We start from the raw sequence: 27,343 nt of genomic DNA on the forward strand, positions 1-27,343 counted from the left end.
CTGTATAGCAGGTGTTTTATTTTTTATTATTATCCACCTCCCCCAACAATATTTTTGTTTGTTTGCACTTACACTTATTTTTTTATTTTTATGTTTTGTATTTTTACCTTTCCTTTTACTTTTAACATTACTAATTCATAGACATATATATAATTTAAGAAGATAAAGTTATATTGTAGCCATTACTACACTATGACCATGACCTTGTGATAACTACCTTCTCTTTTTTAACTACTACTTTAGAAATAATTTTAGAAGATTAAGCATTCTTAAAAACTAACTTCGATTTTTAACAGTTAAAAAATAAAGTGTGAACAGAAATATTTTTGTAGTATGATAGATTTTGTCAGTTGACTGGTCTTTAGCCTTCTCCATCCTATTTCCCACAATTGAAGTTGAAATTAAAATGCTATGTTTTCTGAATACTTCTCACCAAGGGATAGTGATATGAGGCTTGTTCTGAGCAATAATATGGAAGAGGGATCTATCTAAAGACTTTTGAGAATGCTTTTGCTTTCCTGACCAATTCCACAATAATGGAGTTCTTTTTATGTGAGAAAAATAAATTCATTTTTACTTAAACTACTGTGACTCAGGATTTCTGTTACATTCAACCATCCTAAACACTGTGCCATATACAAATGGGAGTAAAGAGCGTACAGTAGCATCTCAGGAGACATAACAAACAAAAGCCTTTCTAGTAGACTCTCCTTAAAAACAACTACACTGCTGCCTTGGTGTTTTAAAATAATTATTCTCTTCTTCCTTGAGAAAAGAGATTTTAAAAGTTATTCTATAAAATGTTAAATGTATTAAAGTTTTACATGTAAAAAAATCAGACAAAAATATTAAAAAGTGAATATTTATAAAATATTTGGGTCGATGACTTTCTAAAATTAAAAGATATGGAAAGAATTTTTCCATAAAAGTACAACATGCATCATTACATAAAAATGTTTAAATTATATATTTATTTGTGCAGAAAATAATAACTAAGATTTAGCAGGCAAACAATAAGCTGGGGAATAGTTTCGTCACAAAATGACAAATATTTACATATTTAAATATAAATAAATGATACAAATCATCTAGAAAAATACTGATGCATAGACAAAAAGCAACCATAAGTTCATAGGAGAAAATCAGTGGTTATGGTTATCAAACACTGGAAGATGTTAGATATCTATAATAATTAGATATATGAATGTAAATAAGGTAATCAAATTAATTACGAATAAAAGAGGTACAACTGTTAAGACTGAAAGGAAATGGATTTCACTGTTTTCTACTTGTAGTAATATCCATTGATGTAAGCTTTGGAAGGCAGATTAGTATTAAAAACTGAAATTTGCTTTTGATCTAGCCATTGTGTTTCTAAGGAACTAATCTAACATATAGGAAATACATTTACACTATGGAATACTACTCAGCCATAAAAAACAAAGAAATTCTGCCATTTACAGCAATATGGATGAGCCTGGAAAAAATTACATGGAGTGAAATAAGCTAGGCACAGAGGGAAAAATACTGCATATCCTCACTTAGTGGGAACTAAGAGAGAAAGAAGGAAGGAAGGAAAAATCACAGTGGTGTGTTGGACCTGCAGAGTGAGAGAACAGAAGCGGGGTGGGGAGGGAAGGAGAGGGGTTGTTGAGAGGTTGGGTAGGGACATGGGGAATAATTGCAATTTGAGGTGGTGGGCATGCTGATTATATTGATCTGGTTACAATATCTTGGGCACAGGTGCTGATGATGGTCAGCTCTGTTCCCCATGAATATGTATAATCAATAAAAAGAAAAAAAGAAAAAAATATATTTATGAAGATGTTTCTATCTGAATTAATTATGAAAGAAAAAACAAAACTTATAATAAAAGAATAATTAATTATAGTACATTCATCCATGTTTAAATATAAGCATCAAATAAGCTGCTGCTTACAAAAATTCTAATCACATTTAAAATATATATATTTCATATAATAAATACATTATAATGTAAAGAGATTAAATATGAACACAAAATAGTATATATTGAATGATCCTAACTATATGCATATGTCTGTCTCTATCTCATGAGATTATAAGTGGTTTTTATTTCTTTTCTACTTTTTGGTATAATTTTCTTATTGAGAAAATACAATATGATCATAAACAAAGTGAACAAACCTTAGAATGACTTTTATGCATTAAATACTCTCAAGTTTTTTCAAATGTACTAACATCTTTCTAGGATAAAGTTATATCCAAGAAAGGGATTCTCTAACACTGCCTTGCTGCAAGTATCACATTCAGCTGTCAATATCGATTTTATTGAATAAATTTAAAAAAAAACTTACAGAAAAACAAGCGGGATCATCAATAACTGAACTTTAGAGAATAGTTTTAAAATTTTGATGTTGTGGTTACAAATCCCAATACGTATTTCTTTTTATAAAGGCCAGAATGACAAGATCCACAAACCATCTTTTCCATGTTACTTCAAGACAAGTATAATAAACCATTTAAAAAATCTATTGGAGTTCATGAAAAGTAACAAAATTTAAGTATCGATTTCTGGAAGAAAGAGAACAGCAGACATACCATAAGGACATGCATTACGTGAGAATGTGATCCAATGAGAGAGAAGCAAAAAACAAGAAAACAATGAGTCAAAGAGAGAGACACAGGCATGAGCCAAGCTCTGCCAGCAACAGTTCGCCTTCTAATCAAACAGCAGATTTCATATGTAAACAAGTCTGGAAGGGCCTGTAGGTTGCACGTTAGATTTTTTTTCCAGGTATTGCTAACTAAAATCAACTCTAACATTAGCAACAGTACTTCTTTAAACACAAAGACCAATAGATGAATTAAATATCTACAGTGAGCAAAATACTGTAGAGTACATATTATGTTAGTACATATTAGTACACATAGTCTATAAAACAAATAACAAGAATAAATTTGTAGTTTGTATTTCTGTTTACGTATTTATGCATTATATGTATTTGAAAATATTTGCTTTTATTATTTATTTTATTCATCAAATTTATAAAGTACTGCTAAGAAGAAAAGGCTTTAATTTATATATAAATTGATTATATATAACTAACCATAATTGTATACAGTTACGAGCATAAGCTCTGAATTGGAACAAATCTGAGTTGTGATGATGGTCCTGCCTCTTGCCACTTTCAATAATGTTAACCTTGGGCAAGTAATTTTAGCCTCATCTTCTCGATTGTAAAATGATGATGATGATAATTGTAATTATTTTACATTTTTTTGGTATATGGAAAGTTAAATGCTATAATGAATACAAATACTTAGCTCATTGTCAGGTACAGAGGAATCACTCAATAAATGCTAACGGTTAGGTGTATTGAGCTTTCATTATATTATAATCTTTATAAAATCTCTGGAAATTAAGCGCTATCAATGCCCAATTTACAGGTTAGGAAAGAAAGAATGAGAACAATAATTTAATTTTCCTAATGTCACAAAGTCTTTTAACTTCTCAGAAGCTGCCACTCTTTAAAAAAAAAAAAAAGGCAGGGTAAAATAAAAATATGTTTCCTCACTTTCGAGGGGCACTAAAGAGAATAGATACTTGCACAAATAATACTGTCAGTGAATTGATACTTAGAAACTACCAGATAATATTAAGAGAGGTTTATTTTATACAGTCATACAGCATACATTATACATTGCTGGTGTAAAGAAAATACACAAAAATCTCTGTACTTCTACTTTTATACACATCCTTTTTGCTTAAATGTCTTGAAATTCTAGGACCTACCTTCCCTTTTCTCTTAGGGGCTGTAATTTGATTGCATGTGTACAGGTGGGGACTGATACCCACACCAACACATGCACACGCGCACACACAGGCCTGCAGGCAAGCACACATGCACACACGGTGTCATCCGTTTTCTATCTTGACAGTGCTGTGTCATTAATGATACAGCTTTTAATGATACTGGCAATGATGATGAAATAGCACTGTCAGAAGTGAGTGCAATACTGTAAATTTTTGAAATGGATGATTATTGAAGGAGTTTAACAGTGTAAAAGGACAAAAGAATCAGAATTACTCAGTAAATGAATGTAGAGAGAAAAAGAAAACTAGAACCTCACCTGTAATCAATCTAGTGGTCTTTTCTTTGCATAGACATGTGGTTCAAAACAACTCAGGCACTATTAACGTCATTCTGACTGGAAACAGTTTGAATGTGTTCCAGTAAAATCTTATATGCATGCAGCAATTTCATACACATTCTCTTGTAAGATCTTCAGATGGGTACAGTGAGGTGGATAGCTTCTCCCTTATGATTCCCTTCTCCCAGATGAAGCACAGAGTTGGCACAGATTGCTCAACCAGCTGGGGAGCTACAGTCCCAACACTGTAATGCAAATCTTACCTCTGGGTCCACCACTTTCCCCTCTATGTATTTCGCTAATAAAAATGGGAGGATAATTAGCAAAAAATTGTATTCAAAAATGAAAAGAATAATGCTGAAGAATATGGAAGACTGATAAAAATATTTTAAAAATGCATGTTGATAATCTGCTTCCTGTAAATCGGAAAGTCAAAGACACAGTATCGGCTATTAGAAAGAGTAACAGAATCACGGAATTGTAACTCAAACACAGCCAAGTATGGAAAGACTTTACTTGCTACATGTTTTCTGCTTAAATATTTTAAGTTAGAAGTTTAAAAAAAGTTTACTACACTTAAAGAGAAATATACCAACACTGGTACAAATCTGAAACAAAATAAAATATCTAATGCCTGGAACATTTTTAATTTTTGGTTGAATTATAGTTGATTTATGTTTAAAATGAATTTTGGGTAAGACAGCAAAAATACTTTATATTTTTAAATAACATATCTGCCAAGAAAAAATTTTGAAGAACTGCTTTCATAACAGTAAGGGTTTAAACTAATTTTTACTTATGTTTTACCAACTATTTGAAAATAGTTTATTTTGTAGAAACAGAGATGTGAATGTTCAAGTTTGTGATATAAAAGAGTATACTACTCAGATATTTAGATTATGTAAACTACACACATTATCTGAAATTAATGTATTCCACTATCATATGAATATTAATTTTAAAGTGCTTTTATCTATTATTGTATATTAAAATTGGATACATGCCACTGAAAGACACATTATATGATATGCTTTCATTTTACCAAAAGTTATAACCATATGAATGAAGCCTTGAGATAATTATTTAAAAAAATAAATTATCTGTAATCATTCTAAAGCAGTCACAATTCAATTTACATTTACCTTTTTAAGAGATGATATTTAATATACTAGCATTATGAATTTAGAGACACCAAGCTAATCTCTACATGGGATGATGTATTTCGAAATTAATAATAATTAGATGGTTAATATGACTTTATTGCAATTGTCTCACAAATATTAAGCATCCTTGGTAAAACAGTTTTACCATAAAATATTTTTCCTCCAGTCTTCCATTTAAAACACACTAACCTTGTCCTAAAGTTTGTAGGATGCGGATGTCCATCATATAAGGATAAGTAGTCGTATTCTTCTTCCAGAGCAAATGACTGAAAAACAATTTGTATTCTATTTCGTTCTTCTGCTATTATTACCCATGTACAGTTTGCACCATTTGGATATCCATATGGAAAACCAGGGCTTTCTATAGTGCCATTAAGTCCTTTTAAAGTTCCACCACATGTATAAATAAATCCTGCAAAAGAACACAAACAGACATTAATATATAAAACAAGAGTAAACCAGGAGACATATCATTTTAAAAAGTCTTTTGTTTTTCCAAGTCCTATGTTAACAAAAAAATTTTTAAATAATAATTTAAAAGCTTGGCTAATTAAATATATATATATATATATATATATTTAAACGTAAAATATAAGTAGCAAAATAGTAGAAGCATTGTCATTTATGATACATAAATTATTTAAAGTTAATAATTGTAAACCAGTTGATGAAATTAAATTATCCATATACATCTGATTCATTATCCATTATTTGTTTGAACAGACAAACATAATCCTGAAACATAATATCTTCTCTGAAGTAGTTATTAATCTAATTGTGGAAACTCATAAACAACACTGAGAATTTAGTGAATTTGGTATACATTTTGGGTCTCAAGGAATTCACTCCACTATTTCTTGACAAAGCATGCTAATTTTTTTTGGCTTATCCATATCTTCACCAAGCAACCCTTGTGCTCTAGGAAAATCTGTATGACCCTGATTATAGGGAAGGATTAAAAAACAAAAAGTGTATGTAACTGCTCTACCTTTGATCACAATGTTTCGTCCAGGTTGGGCCATTACAGAGTGTATCCTAAGGCTGTGGAGAAAATATATTTAGTACATGGATCCTGGGCATCTAAGAGAAGCCATGTGAAAAACTTCTGTACTTGTTCTATGAAAATTCTAAGTCACTCAGACCATGACTCCTGGAGATACCTGGAAAGTTTACTATATTTCTTGAGGAATTAGTTTATTTTACTATATAACATACTGTAGTCATTTTGTATAAGGTGAAACCCTAAGACTAGTACAATGTTCACAGCTCTCACTTCCTCTCTCCATGTGATTCCCTTGAATGCCTCAGCTCCTCTTCCACTTTCCACCATGATTAGAAGCAGCCTGAGGCCCTCGCCAGATGCAGCCACCCCAGAATCATGAGCCAAATAAAACTCTTTCTTTTATTTAAAAAAATACAGTGGTCACAGACGATGGATCTAGCATTTAACTAGGTTATGTGCTAGTAAAGCTTGAATCTAGAGGCAGGTGGCCTGGGTCAGAAGTCCTGATGAGAACCTCTTCACCCAGATGTTATTATCCCCATCTGTGGATCCGGAGGGAAGCTTAAGTTTCAGGAATCTGCAAGTCAGAAATACTGAGCTAATTTGAGGAAGAGAACTCCATATTACCCAAAGTATCTGTTTGGAACTGGGTGTAGAAATGTAGGAAATTTGGGGCTCCCTCTCTTTGGGGAGGGATGACTATATTTTATATAGGTGTAGATATTTATGAAAAGTAAGAGGAAACATGCATGGAAGATTAGAAGCCAGAGCTGTAGATCGTGGCAGGCAGAAGCTGGTTTTGGACATTGTACATTCACTCTTTTCACAACAGCTCCTTGCTTTTGCTGGGGAGCCACTTCCCTATTAAACAGCTATGTGCTGACTCCAGTGGTGAGGACTGTGACTCAGGGCTGTGCTAATCAATAGAATCCTATCCACCGAGCCATATTTAGTTAAGAGATCTACTCCTATTATCTTCGTACATGGCAAAGTCCTGAGCCTGGGATATTCAGTTATGTGATCTAAAGCATAGTTCTTGTTATTCTTTTGCTTTTTAAAAACTTACCAAGAAGTTGAATTGGGTTGAAGTTTTTAAAAAATCAATATTGTGTATATTCACATATTTTCTCTCATGCACCAAAAGTCAAATAGGGCATTTTATGATTTTCAAAAATAAATAAATAAGTAAATAAAGATCCCTTTTAAATTGTTTCTTGCAGAGCAATTACTTTGAAGCCTTAGGTTAATTAGCTATCACCCATTTCTATTAGTTTTCTCTGCCTGAACAGCTTCCAATTTGAACTTCATAACTAAATGCAAGCATGAATCCCTTCAGCTACAATCTGATCTATGGAATGTTTTATATATTATCAAGCCCCATAACCCTGATGGCTTTAGAAAAAGGACATATGTCCTAAAATAACATTCTCAGCTTTGTCCACTAAGTTTTCAAGGGCCTGCTTTAGGCAAATTAGGAATAACGCCTAATTTTAAACTTTTTAAAATTTGTATTCTTCATTTTATTTTTCTAAGAAAAAAAGAATGATCAGCAGAGCCAAAAACACAAAGGTGACAATAGGCATTTATTCTCATCTTTTTTAATTTAGTAAAGTCTTTCTGACCACCTCACCCCCATTTTGGTAACTATTAACTTACACCGATTCACTTTTGAAGCACTAATCACTCTCTGAAATTATATAGTTTACTCATTTGTTGCCAATTTTTTCCCCTTGGAATGGAAGTTCCATGAGATTTGAGGCCTTTCCTGTTTTGCTTATTGTTGTATCCTCAAAGCCTAGTTTAGTTATTTGTAGATAGCTGACATTCTGCAATAAATGCATGAATGGATAGATGAATGTTCAAATAAGAGCCAAGTGGTTCACATTACTCAATCGACGTTCAAGTTATTATTTTCTTTTAATACTAGCTAATAAAATCACCTACGGGATTATCCAATAATATAGCCTAGTCAATGTATGTGAAGCCCAACATTTATTCAAGGTTCAACCTGATTCTGTTTCTTTCAGAACCAGTTTTAACATGAGTTTTGATTAACTGAAGAGCCCCAGCATGTATTTTACATAAGATTTCAAAAGTATCTCACTTTAATTACTCACATAAATTAACAACATAAATATAGTCATAAATGTCTGTATGTAAAATTATTTGTGCTACTTATCTTTTAGCAATGAAAGAAAAACATAGAAATGGATTGTTAATTTGAATCAATCCCTACTAAATGTTTGTTTTCTCTCAGTAGGAAATAAATATAAAAGATAGCTTATTTTTGTGTTGTAGAATTTATGGGTTTCTCTGAAGGACTTGCCCAATCACTTTTCTCTTTTGATCACTTTAAACAGTATTTCTACTGTTTTTCATCAATATATACGGAGGAAGAGGGATTATGTATTTCTTTCAAATATTTTAATAGTACCTGACTTGTCTAGCTCTTGATCTCACCTCCTGAATACACTGGCATTTTCTTTCTGGGATAATATTATGATGAGTAATGCTTATGTTTACTTATTAAACTCCTTGTTTTTGACATGATCTTTCTTTAGACATGTTGATAGAGTTTGGTTGATCATAAATTATACCTGTTCAGATACCAAACTGCACTTTTAAGGTGATCATGCTGTTCTATTCTGATCCATAATGAGTTGATTTAATTCTGAGAGAACAATCTGGTTTCCATTATTTCTAACTTTATTTCTGGTGATCCTCACTGTAATATCCACAATGAAAATGACAGGGTTTCTTTTCTATCAGGATAATTGTTATGTCTTAAAATTAAACAACAGCAAGCAACAGCAAAAGCCACCACCAAAATATCCATTTATTTTGAGCTTTCTATTTTCTGGGTGCATATATTATTTTATTTAATCTTCACAATAAGCTTCTGAGAAACGTCATCACACTGTTCATTTTATACCTGAAGAAATGTGTGTGTGTGTGTTTTATCTATAAAATTTGTTAGTGTATGTGTAATTCTTTATATCTCTGAATTATTAACTTATGGAAATTGTTACTAAATTACTCTACACTGTTACTAAATAAACTCTACTACATACATTATGTTATTGGATTCTTCTGATTCTGTGATTTCAGATCCTTCTCAAAGGATTTAGACAGATAATTTTGTAAAGTTTATAACACATTCCAAATCTGTGGTCATGGCATTTCAAGATTCTTACTGTTGTACATTGTGATACTTGTATTTGAGTCAGTTTACCTTTATATACATTAGGAAAAACCTAGGAGGAAATTGTTAAAAAGATCGCATGAAGGGTAGAAATGCAAATTAACTCAAAAGGTAGAAATTGTTTCCTTAGGTTGTACCTAAGTTTGAAAGTTTGAGAAAAAATATAATGAATTATGTTAAACATAATGGATTAAGGATTTAAATATACACCCTGAAACAATAAAACTTCTTAAAGAAAACATAGGAGAAACACTTCAGGAAATAGGACTGGGCACAGACTTCATGAATACGACCCCAAAAGCACGGGCAACAAAAGGAAAAATAAACAAATGGGATTATATCAAACTAAAAAGCTTCTGCACAGCAAAAGAAACAATTAAAAGAGTTAAAAGACAACCAACAGAGTGGGAGAAAATATTTGCAAAATATACATCTGACAAAGGATTAATATCCAGAATATATAAGGAACTCAAACAACTGTACAAGAAGAAAACAAGCAACCCAATTAAAAAATGGGCAAAAGAGCTAAGTAGGCATTTCTCTAAGGAAGATATACAAATGGCCAACAGACATATGAAAAAATGCTCAACATCACTCAGCATCCGGGAAATGCACATCAAAACCACATTGAGATACCATCTAACCCCAGTTAGGATGGCTAAAATCCAAAAGACTATGAACGATAAATGCTGGCGAGGCTGTGGAGAAAAAGGAACTCTCATACATTGTTGGTGGGACTGCAAAATGGTGCAGCCTGTATGGAAAATGGTATGGAGGTTCCTCAAACAATTGCAGATAGATCTACCATACGACCCAGCTATCCCACTGTTGGGAATATACCCAGAGGAATGGAAATCATCAAGTCGAAGGTATACCTGTTTCCCAATGTTCATCGCAGCCCTCTTTACAATAGCCAAGAGTTGGAACCAGCCCAAATGCCCATCATCGGATGAGTGGATATGGAAAATGTGGTACATCTACACAATGGAGTACTACTCAGCTATAAAAACGAATGAAATACTGCCATTTGCAACAACATGGATGGACCTTGAGAGAATTATATTAAGTGAAACAAGTCAGGCACAGAAAGAGAAATACCACATGTTCTCACTTATTGGTGGAAGCTAAAAATTAATATGTAAATTCACACGCACACACACACACACAGACACACACACACACACACACAAACCGGAGGGGGGGGGGAGAAGATATAACAACCACAATTATTTGAAGTTGATACGACAAGCAAACAGAAAGGACATTGTTGGGGGGGAGGGGGGGAGGGAGAAGGGAGGGAGGTTTTGGTGATGGGGAGCAATAATCAGCCACAATATATATCGACAAAATAAAATTAAAAAAAAAAAAAAGATAGCTTCAAATGTCTAAGTCACAGCTGTATTTTCCACTGCCACCCAAAAGCTTACACAAAATACTAGCTTATCGAACTAAAGTTTTTCAAAGGGCAACTTATTAAAATGGTATTTTTCTGTGATATTATTTAATTTTTAATTAGATGGCATCCTGCTATTATGAAGACTATATTAAATACATTTTTTATTTTATAAGAATACATTTAGAATAGAAAAATTAGTGACAGCTCTTTACTTGTTGAATAAAATAGCTTGTATTTTGTGGTACTTCTGGAATGGCAGAGTGAAGAACTCCATTATCTCCCCATCCATAAAAGCAAAAATTTTTGTAAAAATGACCAAGATTATTTTTGTCATAACTCTGGAATTTTTTCAAAGTCTAAGAATAATAGGGGTCTTTTTTTCAAGAAAATCTGCTGAACCTCACTAATAATAGCAGGGTATGTGACAGTGTAACTCAAACCATTCACATTTACTTATTCTCAATAGTAACCTTGAAAACTAGCAGCCTCACAACTGTGATAGCTGTGAAAAACAGCAACCTTGCAGCAACTGGAGAGAATAAATCAGGTTTGGAACTCTTCAAAAAATCCTTTCCCCACTCAGATAGTGTCACTATTTGACATATTAGGTAGCTCCCCTGTAAAACCCTGTCCAGATGTTTTTATTTGACCTGTCATAGAGATTATTTCATGGTTAAAACCCTATTCCCAGAACATTTGTTGAAAAAATGAGCAAAAATTGTTTAACACTGCAATTGCCTTAGGCTGCTGTATAAGTTGGAATAAACAAAAACCTGGCCAAAACTTAAAAGGAAGATCTGATAAAAGAGATGTCAATAGGTGGTTTTTAAAAGCTCTAACATATTCCTGAGAATATGTGCATGTGCAGGTCTGTGTGCGTTCTAAGGAAAGAACTGAGAGGACCCCAATCACTCATCTATGGATGATTTGATGTCTTCCCTAAAGGAGAAATGAAAGCTAAGACAGACTTGTAAATTGCTGTAATATCAGAGATATGCCAAACATGCACACAGAAACTCTTGGGAAAGAGTTAAAAACATTGATTCAAAGCATTTGAGGCAATATCTGACCTATAATTTGCTGACCACAAAGCTAATTAAGCAGAGGCTTGTGTGGCCATGCACCAAAGAGAACATAGACTTCACAGAATTAGCCTAGGAGAATCAATAAATGAACAAATAGCAAAAATAACAAAAACAAATGCAGCCAGAAAACTTGGAGGGGTAGGGAAATGATTTTTAGAGATAATACTTTCTAGTATTTAAAATATCATATTTTTTAAAAAAAATGATATGTGCTAAGAAACAGGAAAGTATGGCCCTTGTGCAGGAAAAACAAAACAAAACAAAACAAATAGTAATGATTAAAAACTGTCCTTAAAGATGCTTGAAAATTAGATTCACAAAATAAGGACTTTATGTCATTTATTAAAAACATGTTTAAAAAACAAAGAAAATCATAACTGAGGAAGTAATTGAAAGTATGAGAGTGATATCTGACCAAATAGACAATATTGATAAATAGTTAGTAATTATTTAAAACCAACCAGACAGAAATTCTGGAGTTGCAAAATGCAATAATTGAAATTAAAAAAAAAAAATCACTAAAGGCATCTAACAGCAGGTTTGAGCTTTCATGAGGAAGGATAATTAAACTTTAAGGTAAGTCAACTGAGATTATACTTTCCGAGGAACATAAGAAAAGAGAATGACGATAAATGAATAGAGTCTCAGAGACCTTGGATCTAAATGAACAGAGCTTCAGAGACATCATTACAAGTATCAATATATGCATAATGTAGGTTCCAGAACAAGACAAAAGAGAGGAGAGGCCAACAAGAGTATTTTTAAAAATGGTGGTCAAGTGCTTCTTGAATATAATTTAAAAATATGAATCTACACATCCAGGAAAATCAACAAAGTTTAAGTAGATATCCACACCCAGACACACAACAGTCAGACTGTTGAAAAACAAACAGATAATTTTGAAACCACCAAGAGGAAAAAAAAAAAAATAGATTAATCATTTAAAAGAATCCTAGTGAGATTAACAGCTGATTTTTCATCAGAAACCACAGAGGCCAAAAGGCAATGGGATTATGTATGGGTTGAAAATAAAAGGATGTTAACCAGGAAATCTGTACCCAAAGGGCTTTCAAAACTGAAGAAATTATAACATTTCCAAAAAATGAAAACTGCAAAAATGTGTCACCATCACACCTAACAAAGAATACTAAAATAAGTCATTTAGGCTGAAATAAAAAGGAACTAGGCAGTAATCCACATAAAGAATAAAGAACACCAGTAAAGTAGCTTTGTAGGTAAACATCAAGACAACATGAATACATATTTGTAACAATTTTATTTTTCTACATAAATTTTTAAATTGCAAAACAGAGGGCCGGCCCCATGGCTCACTCGGGAGAGTGCAGCACTGATAAATTGCAAAACAAGTTCAAAGCTATGCTGAACAGCTTATAATGTATTGAGTTGAAATTTGTATGATAGAATACTAGCATTAAAAATGGGGGAGGTAATGGAAGTAATTGCAGCAAATTTTCTGTATACTATGGAAATTGTTAGCATTAATCTGAACCAGAATGTTGATGTAGTGTGCTGATTGTATTTCAAAGCACTACAGTAAGAAAACATATCAAAAATATATTTCTTAAAAAACAAATTAAAATTTTACACTAAAAAGAACTTAGCAAACAAAGGTAGTAATGGAGGGATAGAGTAACAAAGACACGTCGTATAGAAAAAAATAGCAAAATGTCATGCATAAATCCTACCCTATCAGTAATGATATAAAATATAAATGGAATAAATATTTAAATTAAAAGATAGACATTGAAACATGGATCAAAAAAAATTATTCAAGAGGTGCAATTTAGGTACACAGACACAAAAAGACTGAAAGCAAAATGATTAAAAAATATATAACATGCAGGAATGAAAATTGAGCTGAAGTGGCTAGACTTATATATACAATAGAGCTCAACACAAAAAACTGTTACTAGAGACAAAAGGGATATTTTATAGTGATAAAAGGGTCAGTAATTTATCAAGAAAATACAGTGATCATGAACATATTTGCACCAAACAAGAGATACCCAAAATACATAAGGCAAATAATGACAGAATTGAAGGGAGACATAAGTAGTTCAAAAATAATAGTTGGATTCTTTGATTCCCTGCTTTTAGTAGTGGATATAACAACAGGGCAGAATATCATCAAAGATAAAGAACACTTGAGCAACAGCATAAACCAATTAGACCTCACCCAACAAAGCAGATACATATTATTCTCAAATGCACATGATTACTCTCAATGATGTACTTCGTGCTAGCCTCAAATATGAAGAACTGTAATAATACTATGTTCTCTGACCACAATGGAATAAAATTGGAGAAAAAAAAAATGAGAAGGAAATTTGGGGAATTTACAAATATGTGAAAATTAAACAACATACTTCTACATTTTGATCAAATAAAACAATCAAAAGGAATATTAGAAAGTTATCTGAGATGAATGAAAACTCAAGCACAACACACCAAAACTTATGGGATATAGCTAATCCAGTACTTAGAGGGGAAGTATATACTGGTAAACAGGTATATTTTTAAAAATCCCAAATCAATAACCTAAACTTCCAGCTCAAAGGACTAGAAAAAAGAAAAGCAAACTAATCCCAAAGAAATCAAAAGAACAGTCAAAGATTAGAGCACATATAAATAAAATCGAAACTATAAAGACAAAAGAAAAAAATCAACAAAAGCAATCATTGATTCTTTGAAGAGAGCAACAAATTACAAACCTTCATCTAGACTAACCAAGAAAAAAGTAAGAGAGAATGCTCAAGTTACTAAAATCATGAGTGAAAGAGGGGAATTACTACCAAACTTAAAGAAGTGAGGGTTATAAAGAATACTATGAACAAAAAAGAATGCTAAATGAAATGAAAATTTTCTAGAAAGAATACAGCTACCAAAATCGACTCAAGAAGAAATAGAAAATTTGAATAGACCTATCACAAGAGATTGAATATGTAATTTTTAAAAAATGAAAAAAAAATGCTTGCAAAGAAAATTCTAGGCCCAAATAGCTTTATGGGTGAGTTCTCCTAAACATTTAAGGAATTGATAGCAACTTTGCACAAACTTATCCACAAAAGAAAAGTGGAAGGAACAATTCCCAACTCATTTTCTGAGACCAGTGTTACTCCGATATCAAATAGACAAAGACATCGCAAGAAAAGAAATTTACAGACCAATATCCCTTATAAATATAGTTTAAAATACCCTCAGTGAAATTCAAACTTAATCCATCCAGGCACAGAAAGACAAATACCACAAGATCTCAATCATACGTGGAATGATTTTTTTAAAAAAACTGGTTCTCATAGAAATAGAGTAGAATAATGGTTAACAGAGGCCAAGAGGGGGAAGGTAAGTGATCAACTATTGGGTACAAAGCTATGCTATCAGTAGAGTAAATCAATGTATAGTATACACATATATTGAAACAACACACTGTACCCCATGAATATGTTCAAATAAATGTTAAAAAAATAAAAAGAAAATAATAGTTATACACAATAAGCCAATGGGATTTATCCTTAGGATGTGAAGCTGGCTTAACATTTTCAAATCAATTAATAGAATTGATTAATAATATGATATTAATGACAAAGGACAAAAAACAAATATCATCTCAACAGTCAAAGAATATATATTTTGCAAAATCCAACATCCAACATGCTTTTATGATTAAAAAAAAATTCAACAATCTAAGAATAAGAGCATCTATGTTAAACCTATGACTAATATCAAATTCAATGGTGAAAGACTTGATGCCTTTCCTCTAAGCTTCAAACAAGACAAGAATACACATTTTAAATATTGTAGATATTAGTACTTTTTTCCAGTATTTAATTTACAAATATTTTCTCACACTCAATAGCTTCTCTTTTCCTCTTCTTAACAGGGTATATGGCAGAGCAAAGTTTTAAATTCGATCAAGTTCACTTTATCACTTTTTTTCTTTGATGAATCCTGTTGTTTGTTATAAAGATTAAGAATATTTTGCTTATCTCTAGGTCCTAAAGATTTTCTTTAATTTATTTTTTAAAACTTTAATAATTTTAGATTTCACATTTAAGTTGTAATCCATGTTTAGTTATTTTTGTTAATTTATTAGACTTTGGTCAACATTATTATTATTTTTTTGCCTGTGCATCTCCAACTGATATAGCATCACTTGCTGGAAAGTCTATTTTTCCTTTATTGAAATACTTTTGTATCCTTCTCAAAATTAGTTTGTCATATTTGTTGGGCCTATCTCCGGCTTCTCTACTATGTTCAATTGATCTGTGTCTACTCCTTTGCCAGTGCCACACAGTCTTGATTACTGTAGCTATAAAATTAGCTTTGAAATCAAGTATACTAACTTTTTCCATGTTATTTTTTTTTCAAAATTGTTTAGCTATTCTAGTTTCTCCAAATTGCAAAATAAATTTTAGAATACTCTCTACATCTACAAAAAAGTATTGTTGAGATTTTAGTAAGAATAGAATTAAAACTATATATCAGTTTGGGGGAGAATTGATGTTTTTAGTATGTTGAGACTTCCAGAGTATAAATTTAGTAAGTCTGTCCATTTATTTAGAACAACTTTGTTTTTTTTTTTTGTTTGTTTGTTTGTTTGTTTTTTTAATGACCCTTGTGTAGTTTTCAGCATAGAAATCCTGGACATGTTTTGTTAAATTCGAATCCAATATTCTATATTTTCTTAATGAATGTAAACAGTATTATATTTTAATTTAGATGTCCACATGTTCATGCTATTATACAAAAATTACAATTGATTTTTAAATGTTTATTTTGAATCTGTGACCTGGCTGAACTCACTTATTAAATCTAGTAGCCTATTTGCAAATCTATGGGACTTTCTATATAGCCAGTCACTACACCTACAACTAGGGACAGTTTTATTTTTCCTTTTAAATCTGTATACTTTGATACTATTTTCTTTTATATGGATTATGTACTTTTCTTCTTTAATCTCCTAATATGGTGGATTACGTTGACTGACTTTTGAATATAAAATTATTCTTGCAGTTTATCAGCAAACCCTACTTGGTCATACCATTCAATTTTTTTTTTTTTTTTTTTTTTTTTATATAGTAGAGTTTCATTTGCAGATATTTTGCTAAAAGTTTTTGGATCTATAATCATTAGGAGTATTGATCTATACATTTCTCGTATATACTGTGTTTATGTGGTTTTGGTATCAGGACATTACTAACTCTACAAAATAATTTGGAAAGTTTCTTTGCTATTTCTGTGATAGAATTGATGTTAAATATTTTTAAAAATATATAGAATTATTCAATGAAATTATCTGGTCCACGGGATTTCTTTTTTTGGAGTTTTATAATTCTAAATTTGATTTCCTTACTAGCTGTACAGCTATTCACACCATTTCCTTCACATCAGAAGAATTGCAGTATGTTTTTTTTCTAAAAGAAGTTGGTGTTTTTTGTCTAAGTTGTCAAGTTGGTGTGCATAGAATTGTTCAAAGTATATTCTTATTATTCTTTTGATATTTATAGGGTCTGTAGTGTATTCCCTCTTTCATTCCTAATATTGGTAATACTATTGGTGATTTGTGTCCTCTCTCTTTTTCTTTTTGTCAATTTTGCTAATGGTCTGTCAATTTTATCAATCTTTCCAAAGAACCAAGATTTTGTTCCTTTAATTTTTCTCTATTTTTATCCTGTTTTAATTTTTCAGCTCTTATTTTATTTTGACTTTTTTCTGCTGGTTTTGAATTTAGTCAAGGTTCTTAAGATGAAAGCTTAGATTATTAATTTGAGACTTTCCCCCTATCCTAATGCATGTATTTAGTACTACAAAATGTCTTTCTCAGCATTGTTTGGCTGTGTCCCTCTCATTTTGATGTGCCATATTTTCACGTAGTTTACTATACTTTTTAAAATGTCCTTTAAAGCTTCATTTATTCAGTTTCCAGGTTTTTGAAAATTCTCCCTTTAACATTCTCTTGTTGATTTTTAATTTGATTCCATTGTGATTAAAGAACACACTCCATATGATTTCAGGATTTTAAAAATTTATTTAAGCTTTATGGCCCAGGATATGGTCTACCTTGATATATGTCCTTTGGGTGCATGAAAAAATGTATATTACAATATTGTGAATAACATTTTCTCTGTTAACTACATCATGTTGGTTGATGGTGTTGTTGAGTCCTGCTATATCCTTGCTTATTTCACCTGTAGGCAAAGTGTCTCTTTTCCCCTCGCTGTTTGTGAATTTTTTTTTCTTTAGTTTTCCATTTACTTATGATGTGCACAGCATAAATTTCTTTGGAACTATCCAGTTTGGAATTTATTCAGCTTTTCAAATCTGTAGTTTTGTCTCTTGCCAATTTGGGAAGTTTTCTATCATTATCTCTTTGAGTACTTCTTTAGCCCTACTCCCTTCCTCATCTCCTTTCATGACTCCAGTGACACATATGTTAGATGCTTTGTTTTAGTCCTACAGGTCCCTGATGTTCTGTTCATTTTTTATTCTACTTTCTTCATGTTGTTCAGATTGGTGGCGGGGGTCCTCATTACTGCCAGGTCAAAGAATGGCTATGTTCCCTAACTGGCCTCCATTTATAACCAAGGAAGTAGGGTTGTTATAATTGGGTGATGGTGGTTATTCTTACTGTACATTAGACATCTTCTGACACCACTCCAGCAGGAGGCAGAAGTAGCACCTTGTTACTGTGATGTGGGTGTGGGAATCCAGGGTTCCCGGAATGTTGACACTGACATTTAAGTTGGTGGTGGTTCTCATTACTGGCCACCAGAAATACCATCACCATATGGTGGGTTAGAGTACCTTGTTGTAGTCTGGTAAGTATGAAAGTATAGGATTCAGTCTTTATTGTTGTGGATGGGAGACGGAGCCACGCATTTTTCTGTGGTGGTTAGCTGATACAGAGCACTTATCGACTAAAAGTTTTCTGACTTTCTATATTGCCTTTTACCTGGTCCTTTGGACAGAAAAGGCAGGCTTTTGTTGATGCTCTTTTAAACTATGCCCATTGGTGTTTTGAGTGGCTGGTTTCTTTAGCCGTAAGACTGGAATATATGAAGAAAAAAAATTCAGAGAACTGGCAAAATGTTCTTCAACTGTCCAGTTACCTTGTCAGTCTGTCACCTTCTTTTTTCCACCTTTCGGTGTTGGGTTTCTATACAATGTCCAGGGTTTTTAGTTGTTCTTAGCATGAGAAATGGAAAAAAGTATATCTACTCCATCCTCTGGAAGTAGAAGTCTGGCAATTGATTTTTAATAAGTGTGACAAAAAAAATTTAGTGGGGAAAATATAGTTTGTTCAACAGATGTGGCTGAGACAATTGGACATTCACATGTTAAAGAATGAAATTGGACACCAGTGTTACACTATACACAAAAATGAACTCAGATGGATTGTAGGCCTAAATACAATAGCTAAAAACATTAAACTCTTAGGAAAAAAACATAGGAAGAAAGCTCATGACCTTGGGTTAGGCGATATCTTAGATCTGACACTAAAAGAACAAGGGACAAAAGAAAATTAATAGATACATTGGATTTCATCAAAATTAAAAACTTTGTGTTGTAATAATATCATTAAGAAAACAAAACATGTGGGGCAGTTGGAGAGATGTTGGTCTAAGGATACAAAATGTCAGTTTAAGTTCAAGAGATCTATTGTACAATATGGTGACTATAGTTAATAACAATATATTGTATTCTTGAAATTTGCTGAGAGAAGATTTTAAGTATTCTAATGTCAAGAAATAAGTATGTGAGGTAATGCATATGTTAATTAACACAATTTAGCTATTCCTCAATTTATGCATACTTCAAAATAACATGTTGTGTACAATAAATACATACAATGTTTATTTGTCAAGAAATAAGGAAAAATAAACAACCTACTGAATGACAGAAAATATTTGCAAATTATATATTTCATAATACACTTGCATTCAGAATACATAAAGAACTCTTAAACCAACAATAAAAAGACAACAGAATTTTTAAAAAATGAATAAAGCATTAAGGAGACATTTCCCTAAAAATAGATATACAAATGAGTATGCAGAGATGCTCGAAAACATTAGTCATTAGGAAAAAGCAAACCAAAATCACAATGAGATACCACTACAAAACCACTAGGATGGCTACAATTGTTGTCAAGAATAGGACAGCCATTTTGAAAAATAATTTGGCAAGTTCACAATATATTATACACAGAATATCATATAACCTACAAATTACATTCCTGGGTACATACCTAAGATAAATAAAAACATATTATCTAGTTATAACACCAAGATCAAGAGTCTGGATCCCCATATCAGCCAGTCACAAACAAACAAATATATATCCACACAACACTTGTACATAAACGTTATAACAGTATTATTTATAATAGCCACAAGGGGCAAACAAGTCAAATGTCCATTAGCTGATGAATGAATACACAAAATGAGGTATATCTCTACAACAGAATATTATTTAGCAATAAAAATATTAAATACTAATGCATGTAACAACACGGAGAAACTCAAGAGCATTATGTGAAGTGAAATTAGCCAGTAATAAAATAACACATATTCAATGATCCCATTTATAGAAAATGTCCAACATAGGCAAATCTATAGAGACAGAAAATGATCAGCGGTTGCTTAGGGCTGAACAGGGGTAAATGGTTGGGTAGAATGGAGTGTGATCGCTTATAGGTACAGGGTTTTTCTTTGAGATACTGTCCTTAAATTAGGTTGTATTCTGTTTGCACAATTCTCATAGACTAAAACCTACTGAACTGTAGACTTTAAATTAGTGAATTTTATGGTATGTGAATAATATTTCACTAAAACTACTAAATATACAGATTTAAAATTTCTCCTGTGAGACAGTGTGAGTGTTGTTTTGGTTTTTACTTATTTTGTTAAAGCATTCTCTTTTATTTTTCACTCTCACCTACAAAAGATATTTTGAGGTGCTCATTTTTTTTATAAACATTCCTCCCAGAAAAATGGCTGGATTTTTAATTTGTTTGTTAAATTTACTCCATGTTATTCAATATGTAGAAATCTTAAAATTACTAAATTTTTGTTTGTATTTCTTTGTGGCTTATGATGGAAATTGATCTCTCTGCGTTGCATGTAATTTATGGATGAATCGTTGCTAGTGAACAAAATTTGTATTTTTAACTTCTTTGAAAACATATACATAGGCATAAATAAAGATACCTTCAAGTGAACTAAAATGTTTATAGCATTTAAGAGAAAATGAGAGGAGTGAATTAAATGAATGCATGAATAATCACAATAACTGCTCCAAATATTTTGCATTATTTCAAAATCTTATTCTTAGCCTCATCAATTTCAACGGATAATTTTTTCTTTGCTTTATTATTTTTTGAAAACTTTTAGATTATAACTGAAATCTCTTCCTCTGAACCACAAAATCTCTCTTTATCATGATCTAGTCACATAGCTGTTCCTCACATCTTAGAGAACGCAATTTCTTCTTTTTTCTAAGCTTATACCTACGAAATTCATTATTTATAGAATTTCCTTTCAGGCAACAATCACTGTTTATGAGACATCATAAAATATGCAAAAATAATTAAAATAAAATACAAATATCTAATGCTTGTTAAGCAAGTTGATTGCAAAACCTAAGTCAGAAACTTTTCTTAATCAGCAATATGATTTATAGTGAAACATACTTGCAATATTTCTTGAATTCATATTATATATAGCATTATATAACCTGAAGTTTTGTCTATCAAGTTTCTTTTCTTTTTTAAATTAATGAAGGAACTTGAAATATTTAGCACCATGATGAATTCCTTTCAAAAAAGCTGATATAATGGTAATTGTTAGTTTTTTTTTTTTCTTTTTTTTCTGACAAACTTTTGAATAGATTCCTTTGAACTCATTGCCTCCAGTCTTTGACTTCTCATTCACTACCCTCCCATTTCAATTAGCTTTTATGTTTTCACCAGGGCTTTGACATTGTTGACCTCTGACATTTTTGACATCCTGAAACTTCTAAAATCTGTGTAGAGTTCTTTTCATAACTGTTTAGTTGACCTGTGATTTTCACAACCTTATATTAAGTCATTTATATAATCTAGGATGCTAGATTAAACTAAGTGACTAGGATAACATCATGCTTAGGTCCTCAAACTGTCTCACCTAGACTCTTTTGGTTAACTTACTCTTCTGTGATAAATGCTGAGATGTCACATCCCATTCATGAGTGAAGGACCATTCTCAAGACTGCTGGGATTGCAGCTGGAAAATTATTCTCAGTTGTCAGCCCTCTTTGGGGATTGCCTATGCTAAGAAAACTGCCCAGTTCAAGGTCTTACCTTCTTCCAGGGCATCCCACTTACCCTTCTATCAGGACAACTTTTCTGTCAGTCCAATGACTGACAAATGATGGGATATTAAGGCCTGAAGCATTCATTCCAACCAACAGTCTAAATTATCATTTCTGCTGTAGAGTTTTCTGTGGGATTAGCAAAAGACTTTATTGGGATGAAATCACAGCTCAGCTTCTTCCTCTGCCCAATTCTGTTGTCTTCCACAAGTGTTGATTCAAAGGATAATCCCTAATAAACATCCATCTCCATTACAGAACTCTGCTTCCTGGGAAGCCCAATCTGTGACATTTCTTCATCTTCAGTTGTTTCTGTGCCTAATCCTTTCTACACACTGTCACTAGAGACATCATCCTAAAACTGAGCTGACTCTGTAGAAAAAACTCAATAAAGTCCTTGGCATGCAATGTAAGTTACGTTTTTGGTGATATTTCTCAAAACTTCTCTCATAACTGAAATTGAAATCTGTGCTCTGGCCATGTAGTTTACTCTTTTGTTTTTTTTTTTTGTTTTTTTCTTTGTTGTTGTTGTTGTTGTCTTTTTCGTGACCGGCACTCAGCCAGTGAGTGCACCGGCCAGTCCTATATAGGATCCGAACCGCGGCGGGAGCGTCGCTGCGCTCCCAGCGCCTCACTCTCCCGAGTGCGCCATGGGCACGGCCCTGTTGTTGTTGTTTTTAAGTCTTGAATTATCCTACCTCCTTTCTTCTGAACATACTGTTTTTCTGAAATGAAACTTACTCTTCATTTCTGCTAAGACAAAATTTCAGGTCCTTCAATATCAGGCTGAAATCATTACAAACAGTGAGGATCACTCTAGAAAAAATTTTCTGTCTCCTTTATCTAAACTGTATGATTTTCATTTTATTATTCCTCAAGTGCTTTCTTTTATTGTTTTCTTTTATTTGGGGGGAGTATGTGATATTTGACATATCTCCAAATGGACTGAGAGATATAAAGAAACTTCAGATTTCTAGAGAATTGAAAGGAGAGCAATAGATGTAATAAGCATCATCAAAACTGTATTTAACTGTAATTAAAATCTTCTTTTATATTTTATTTTTAATTATGTGCTTGCTAACCATCAATACTGTGTTTTGATTTAGGTCATGTCTACGTAATAATAATAATATTGCACTAGAGTTGAGGAAATTTGAGAAAGTCATTGAAAAATCCTTTAAAAATTGGGACCTGGTTTTATTTTTCCATAGATCACTGTATTTTTTATTGTGTATTTTCCAAAACATAAATTTACTGATTGAAATTTTCTTGTATACATTTCTCTCTTTAATTAAACTTAATGTTATTCATAATTGCATTGAAAAACCCCATTTTTCAATGAGCTACTCATAGATTCTGAAGATGGACATTCTGATTTCACAATACAACAATTCTGTTGTGCAAATTATTTAATCTTATGCTGCAGATTCCTTATAAAATGGGATTATAAGAGTAACTGTTTTAAAGATTAAGCATGTTAATAATTAAAAATTTCTTTGAACAATGTTGTAATCACAGTGTATACTACATGTGTTAGCTCCTTTTTCTTTTCTTCCTCCTTCTCTTATTTATGCTATATTTTTATTGTTAGTCACGGACCTCTGTTATATAATTTAAATGTCTCATTGTCTTTGAGTTAGAAAATACAAATTCAAATAAGTACACTAGAAAATACTAGCACCAATTTCTTAGAGAATAAACGATGCCTGTTATCCAAATGTATCAAATATGCCAGCAGACAGATGCTTTTGAAATATGATACCAGATCTCCAGTACAGGTTGTTATCAATACAACACATGCAATTATTCTCTTCAGAGGAAAACAATTTTTGATCTCAGAACATCATAGAGATGTTTACTGCTGAAGTGTTAGCCTCTCTTAAGGAAAAACTGGAACCTAACATTTATATTTATACCAATGGGTTTATAAAGAATGTTGGATGGACTTTATATCAGATTGGAGACTATGAAAAAGTAAGTGATCTTGATGACATATCAATATAATTTATCCATTTTAAAGATCATAGAAAAACAAACAAACAAGCAAAATGAGTAGAATTCAGGGTCCTGTGGTCCAATGTCAAACCATTGAAAATAAATGTCATTGGAATTCTGGAGGAAAAGATAGCTTATGACAGAGAAATATAGAGAAACAATGGCACAGACTTTCTATATACTATGTAAAACACAAATTTATAGATCTAAGAGGGTGAACAGTATCAGCAACAAGAGAACCACAGCTACATAAATCATAATTAAAATGCTGAACTTCAAAGTTAAAGAAAAACACTTCTGTAAGTAACTTGAGGGCAGGAAAAAATTAGACATGGGGAAAAACTAAGAAAAATCAAAGGCTTCTAATAAAAAATAATTGCAGTCAGAATACATTGAAAAAAATTTAATCACTGAAAGAAAATTAATACAATTTACATCCAACAAAACTTTTAAAGGATATATTTAAGACTTTTTTAGATAAATAAAAACTGATAGTAATCATTTTCAGAATCAAATCTGCACTACAGGAAATGTAAAAGGATTTAAATAATCCTTAATTATTAAGATAGGAAGATAAATGATACCAATTGGAAACTGGAGTCTACAAAAAGCAATAAAAAAGTCATAAATGGTAAAGTGCCTATTCTAAAAGACTGTTTCTTTTTTTCTCACAATTTACTTAAAAGTCAAGTAGTTGTTTACAGTGGTTTATAATGTATATAAAGATAAAATGCATTACAGCAATCCTATAAAAGATAGGATGATTAAATTTACTTATATTTGTTTAAGTTCATTACATCTGTGAGGTGTGAGGTTAGAGTTATGAAACAAAAAGTAAGGATACGAAAGTGTTAGTTGGAAAGTGTGAAGGGAGGAGAATGAAGAAGGAAATTTGAACGTAATGTAGTAGCAATATCGATTTTCCATCTATCTGGTTAGCTCTGTTGGTTAGAACGTGTTGTTATAACACCAAGGTCAAAGATTCAGATCCCCTTACTGGCCAGTCACTGCCTCCAAAAATTTATTATTGTTTAGAGAGCAACACATGTTGCCATATTCTCCCAACATAAAAACTTGTTTATTATTCACTTACCTCACATTTCCATGTTTTGTACCAAATTTAACATTTTCATGTGCTGCAAGATTTTTGCTTTTTGTTTGAGTAGAAATATAGTCAAGAACTGTCATAAGATATTCATCTTTTTAAATTTTTAATGCTGGATCGTATTGCTGTAGTTGTTTGAGAAATCTCAATTCTGTTTTCCATAATGGCTGTATTAATTTATAGTCCCACCAACAGTGTAGAAGAGATCCCTTTTTTCCACATCCTTGCCAACCTTTGTTATTCTCAGTCTTTTTGATCATAGCCAGTCTAGCTGGGGTGAAGTGATATCTCAATGTGGTTTTAATTTACATTTCCCTGATGATTAGTGATACTGAGCATTTTTTCATGTACCCGTTGGCCATTTGCATATCTTCCTTTGAAAACATGTCTATTCAGTTCCTTTGAACATTTTTTAATTTTGTTACTGTTAAGTTGTTTCAGATCCTTGTACATTCTGTATATTAATCCCTTGTCAAATGTATGATTGGCAAATACCTTCTCCCATTCACTTTGTTGTCTTTTCAATCTGTCTATTGTTTCCTTTGCTGTGCAGAAGCTTTGTAGTTTGATATAATCTCATTTGTTTATTTTTTCTTTTGCTGTTTGTACTTTTGAGGTCTTATTCATAAATATCCAGCAATCCCACTTCTGGGTTTATACTCAAAGGAATGGAAATCATCATGTATAAGGGATACCTGCACTCCCATGTTCTTTGTAGCTCTATTTACAATAGCAAATACATGGAACCAACCTAAGTGTCCATCAACAGATGACTGGATAAGGAACATGAGGTATATATACACAATGGAATACTACTCAGACATAAAAAAGAATGAAATTCTGCCATTTAGAGTAACATGCATGAGGTTGGAGAAAATGATGTTAACTGAAAAAAACCAGGCACAGAATGGGAAATACCACATGTCTTCACTCATAATTGGGAGCTGAGAAACAAAGACAGACCATAATAAAACATCGAACTTTCAGAAGGAGAGAACAGACTTATATTTACTAGAAGTGGGAAAGGGGGAAGTGGAGGGGAGTAGGGAATAATTGGGTAAGGGACACAAAAAGTAATTATGATTTGTAAGGATAAACATGCTAATAATATTGATTTGATCATCACATACTGTACAGAAATACGGATAGTCAACCCTGTACCCCATAAATATGTATGAATAAAAATAAGTAAAATTTTAATACCTACTTCTGTGCAAACTACACAGGAGCTGATAAATAAATATTTATTAAGGTTTTAAAAAGTAACATCAAAATAGATTTTATAACTATCTTACAATTCAGAAAATAAGTAGAAATAGAAATAAATTAGCTATAATAATATACCATAATTTGCTGCATACGTATTATGGCAATTTTATATTGAAAAGCTATCAAATTAGATACTCTTTACATTCTTTGTAAGTCTACAGATCTTTCAATACTAATATACTACATTCTGTATTAGTATTTTTCACCCTCAGGGGTATTGATCTCTGACTGTGAAAATGACAATTGCCAGTGATCGAGCAAAGTGAACAAAACATAATCTTGAAACTTAAAATGTTCTATTACTCTTGATCTATTTTATATCGATCAGTCTAGATGTTAGTTCAGCTCTCCTTGGAATCTCCCATTAACTTTGGCTCCTTTAGATTTGCAACTATTTAAAAACCTAAAACCAAAATTAGTAATCATAAGGCATTTTATTGCTTGCTACTTGATTCACATGTATTAATTATTTATTCCAATTAGACTCCAAATTTGGCGGGGGGACAAAATTATGCTTTCAATATCTTCTTTTTTTTTTTTCTGACCACAGTACAAAGATCAGGAAAACATCTTCGGTAGTTCTATGGGGTTTGAACTTCTTGAAAGAACAGAATTGGAGA

At 31.9% G+C, this 27,343-nt stretch overlaps 1 protein-coding gene across 3 annotated transcripts in view; it reads right to left on the minus strand.

Moving 5' to 3' along the window:
* The window catches only part of CSMD3 (CUB and Sushi multiple domains 3), a 1,171,099-nt gene that overhangs the window by 1,042,673 nt on the left and 101,083 nt on the right, over window positions 1–27,343 (minus strand). For all 3 annotated transcript variants that reach the window (XM_063079089.1, XM_063079088.1, XM_063079087.1), the window contains exon 2: window positions 5,487–5,709. In XM_063079089.1, coding sequence (XP_062935159.1) covers window positions 5,487–5,709 — 223 coding nt within the window. The remainder of the gene's footprint in view (window positions 1–5,486; window positions 5,710–27,343) is intronic.

Source organism: Cynocephalus volans, chromosome 15, assembly GCF_027409185.1.
Source record: "Cynocephalus volans isolate mCynVol1 chromosome 15, mCynVol1.pri, whole genome shotgun sequence".
Lineage (NCBI taxonomy): Eukaryota > Metazoa > Chordata > Mammalia > Dermoptera > Cynocephalidae > Cynocephalus > Cynocephalus volans.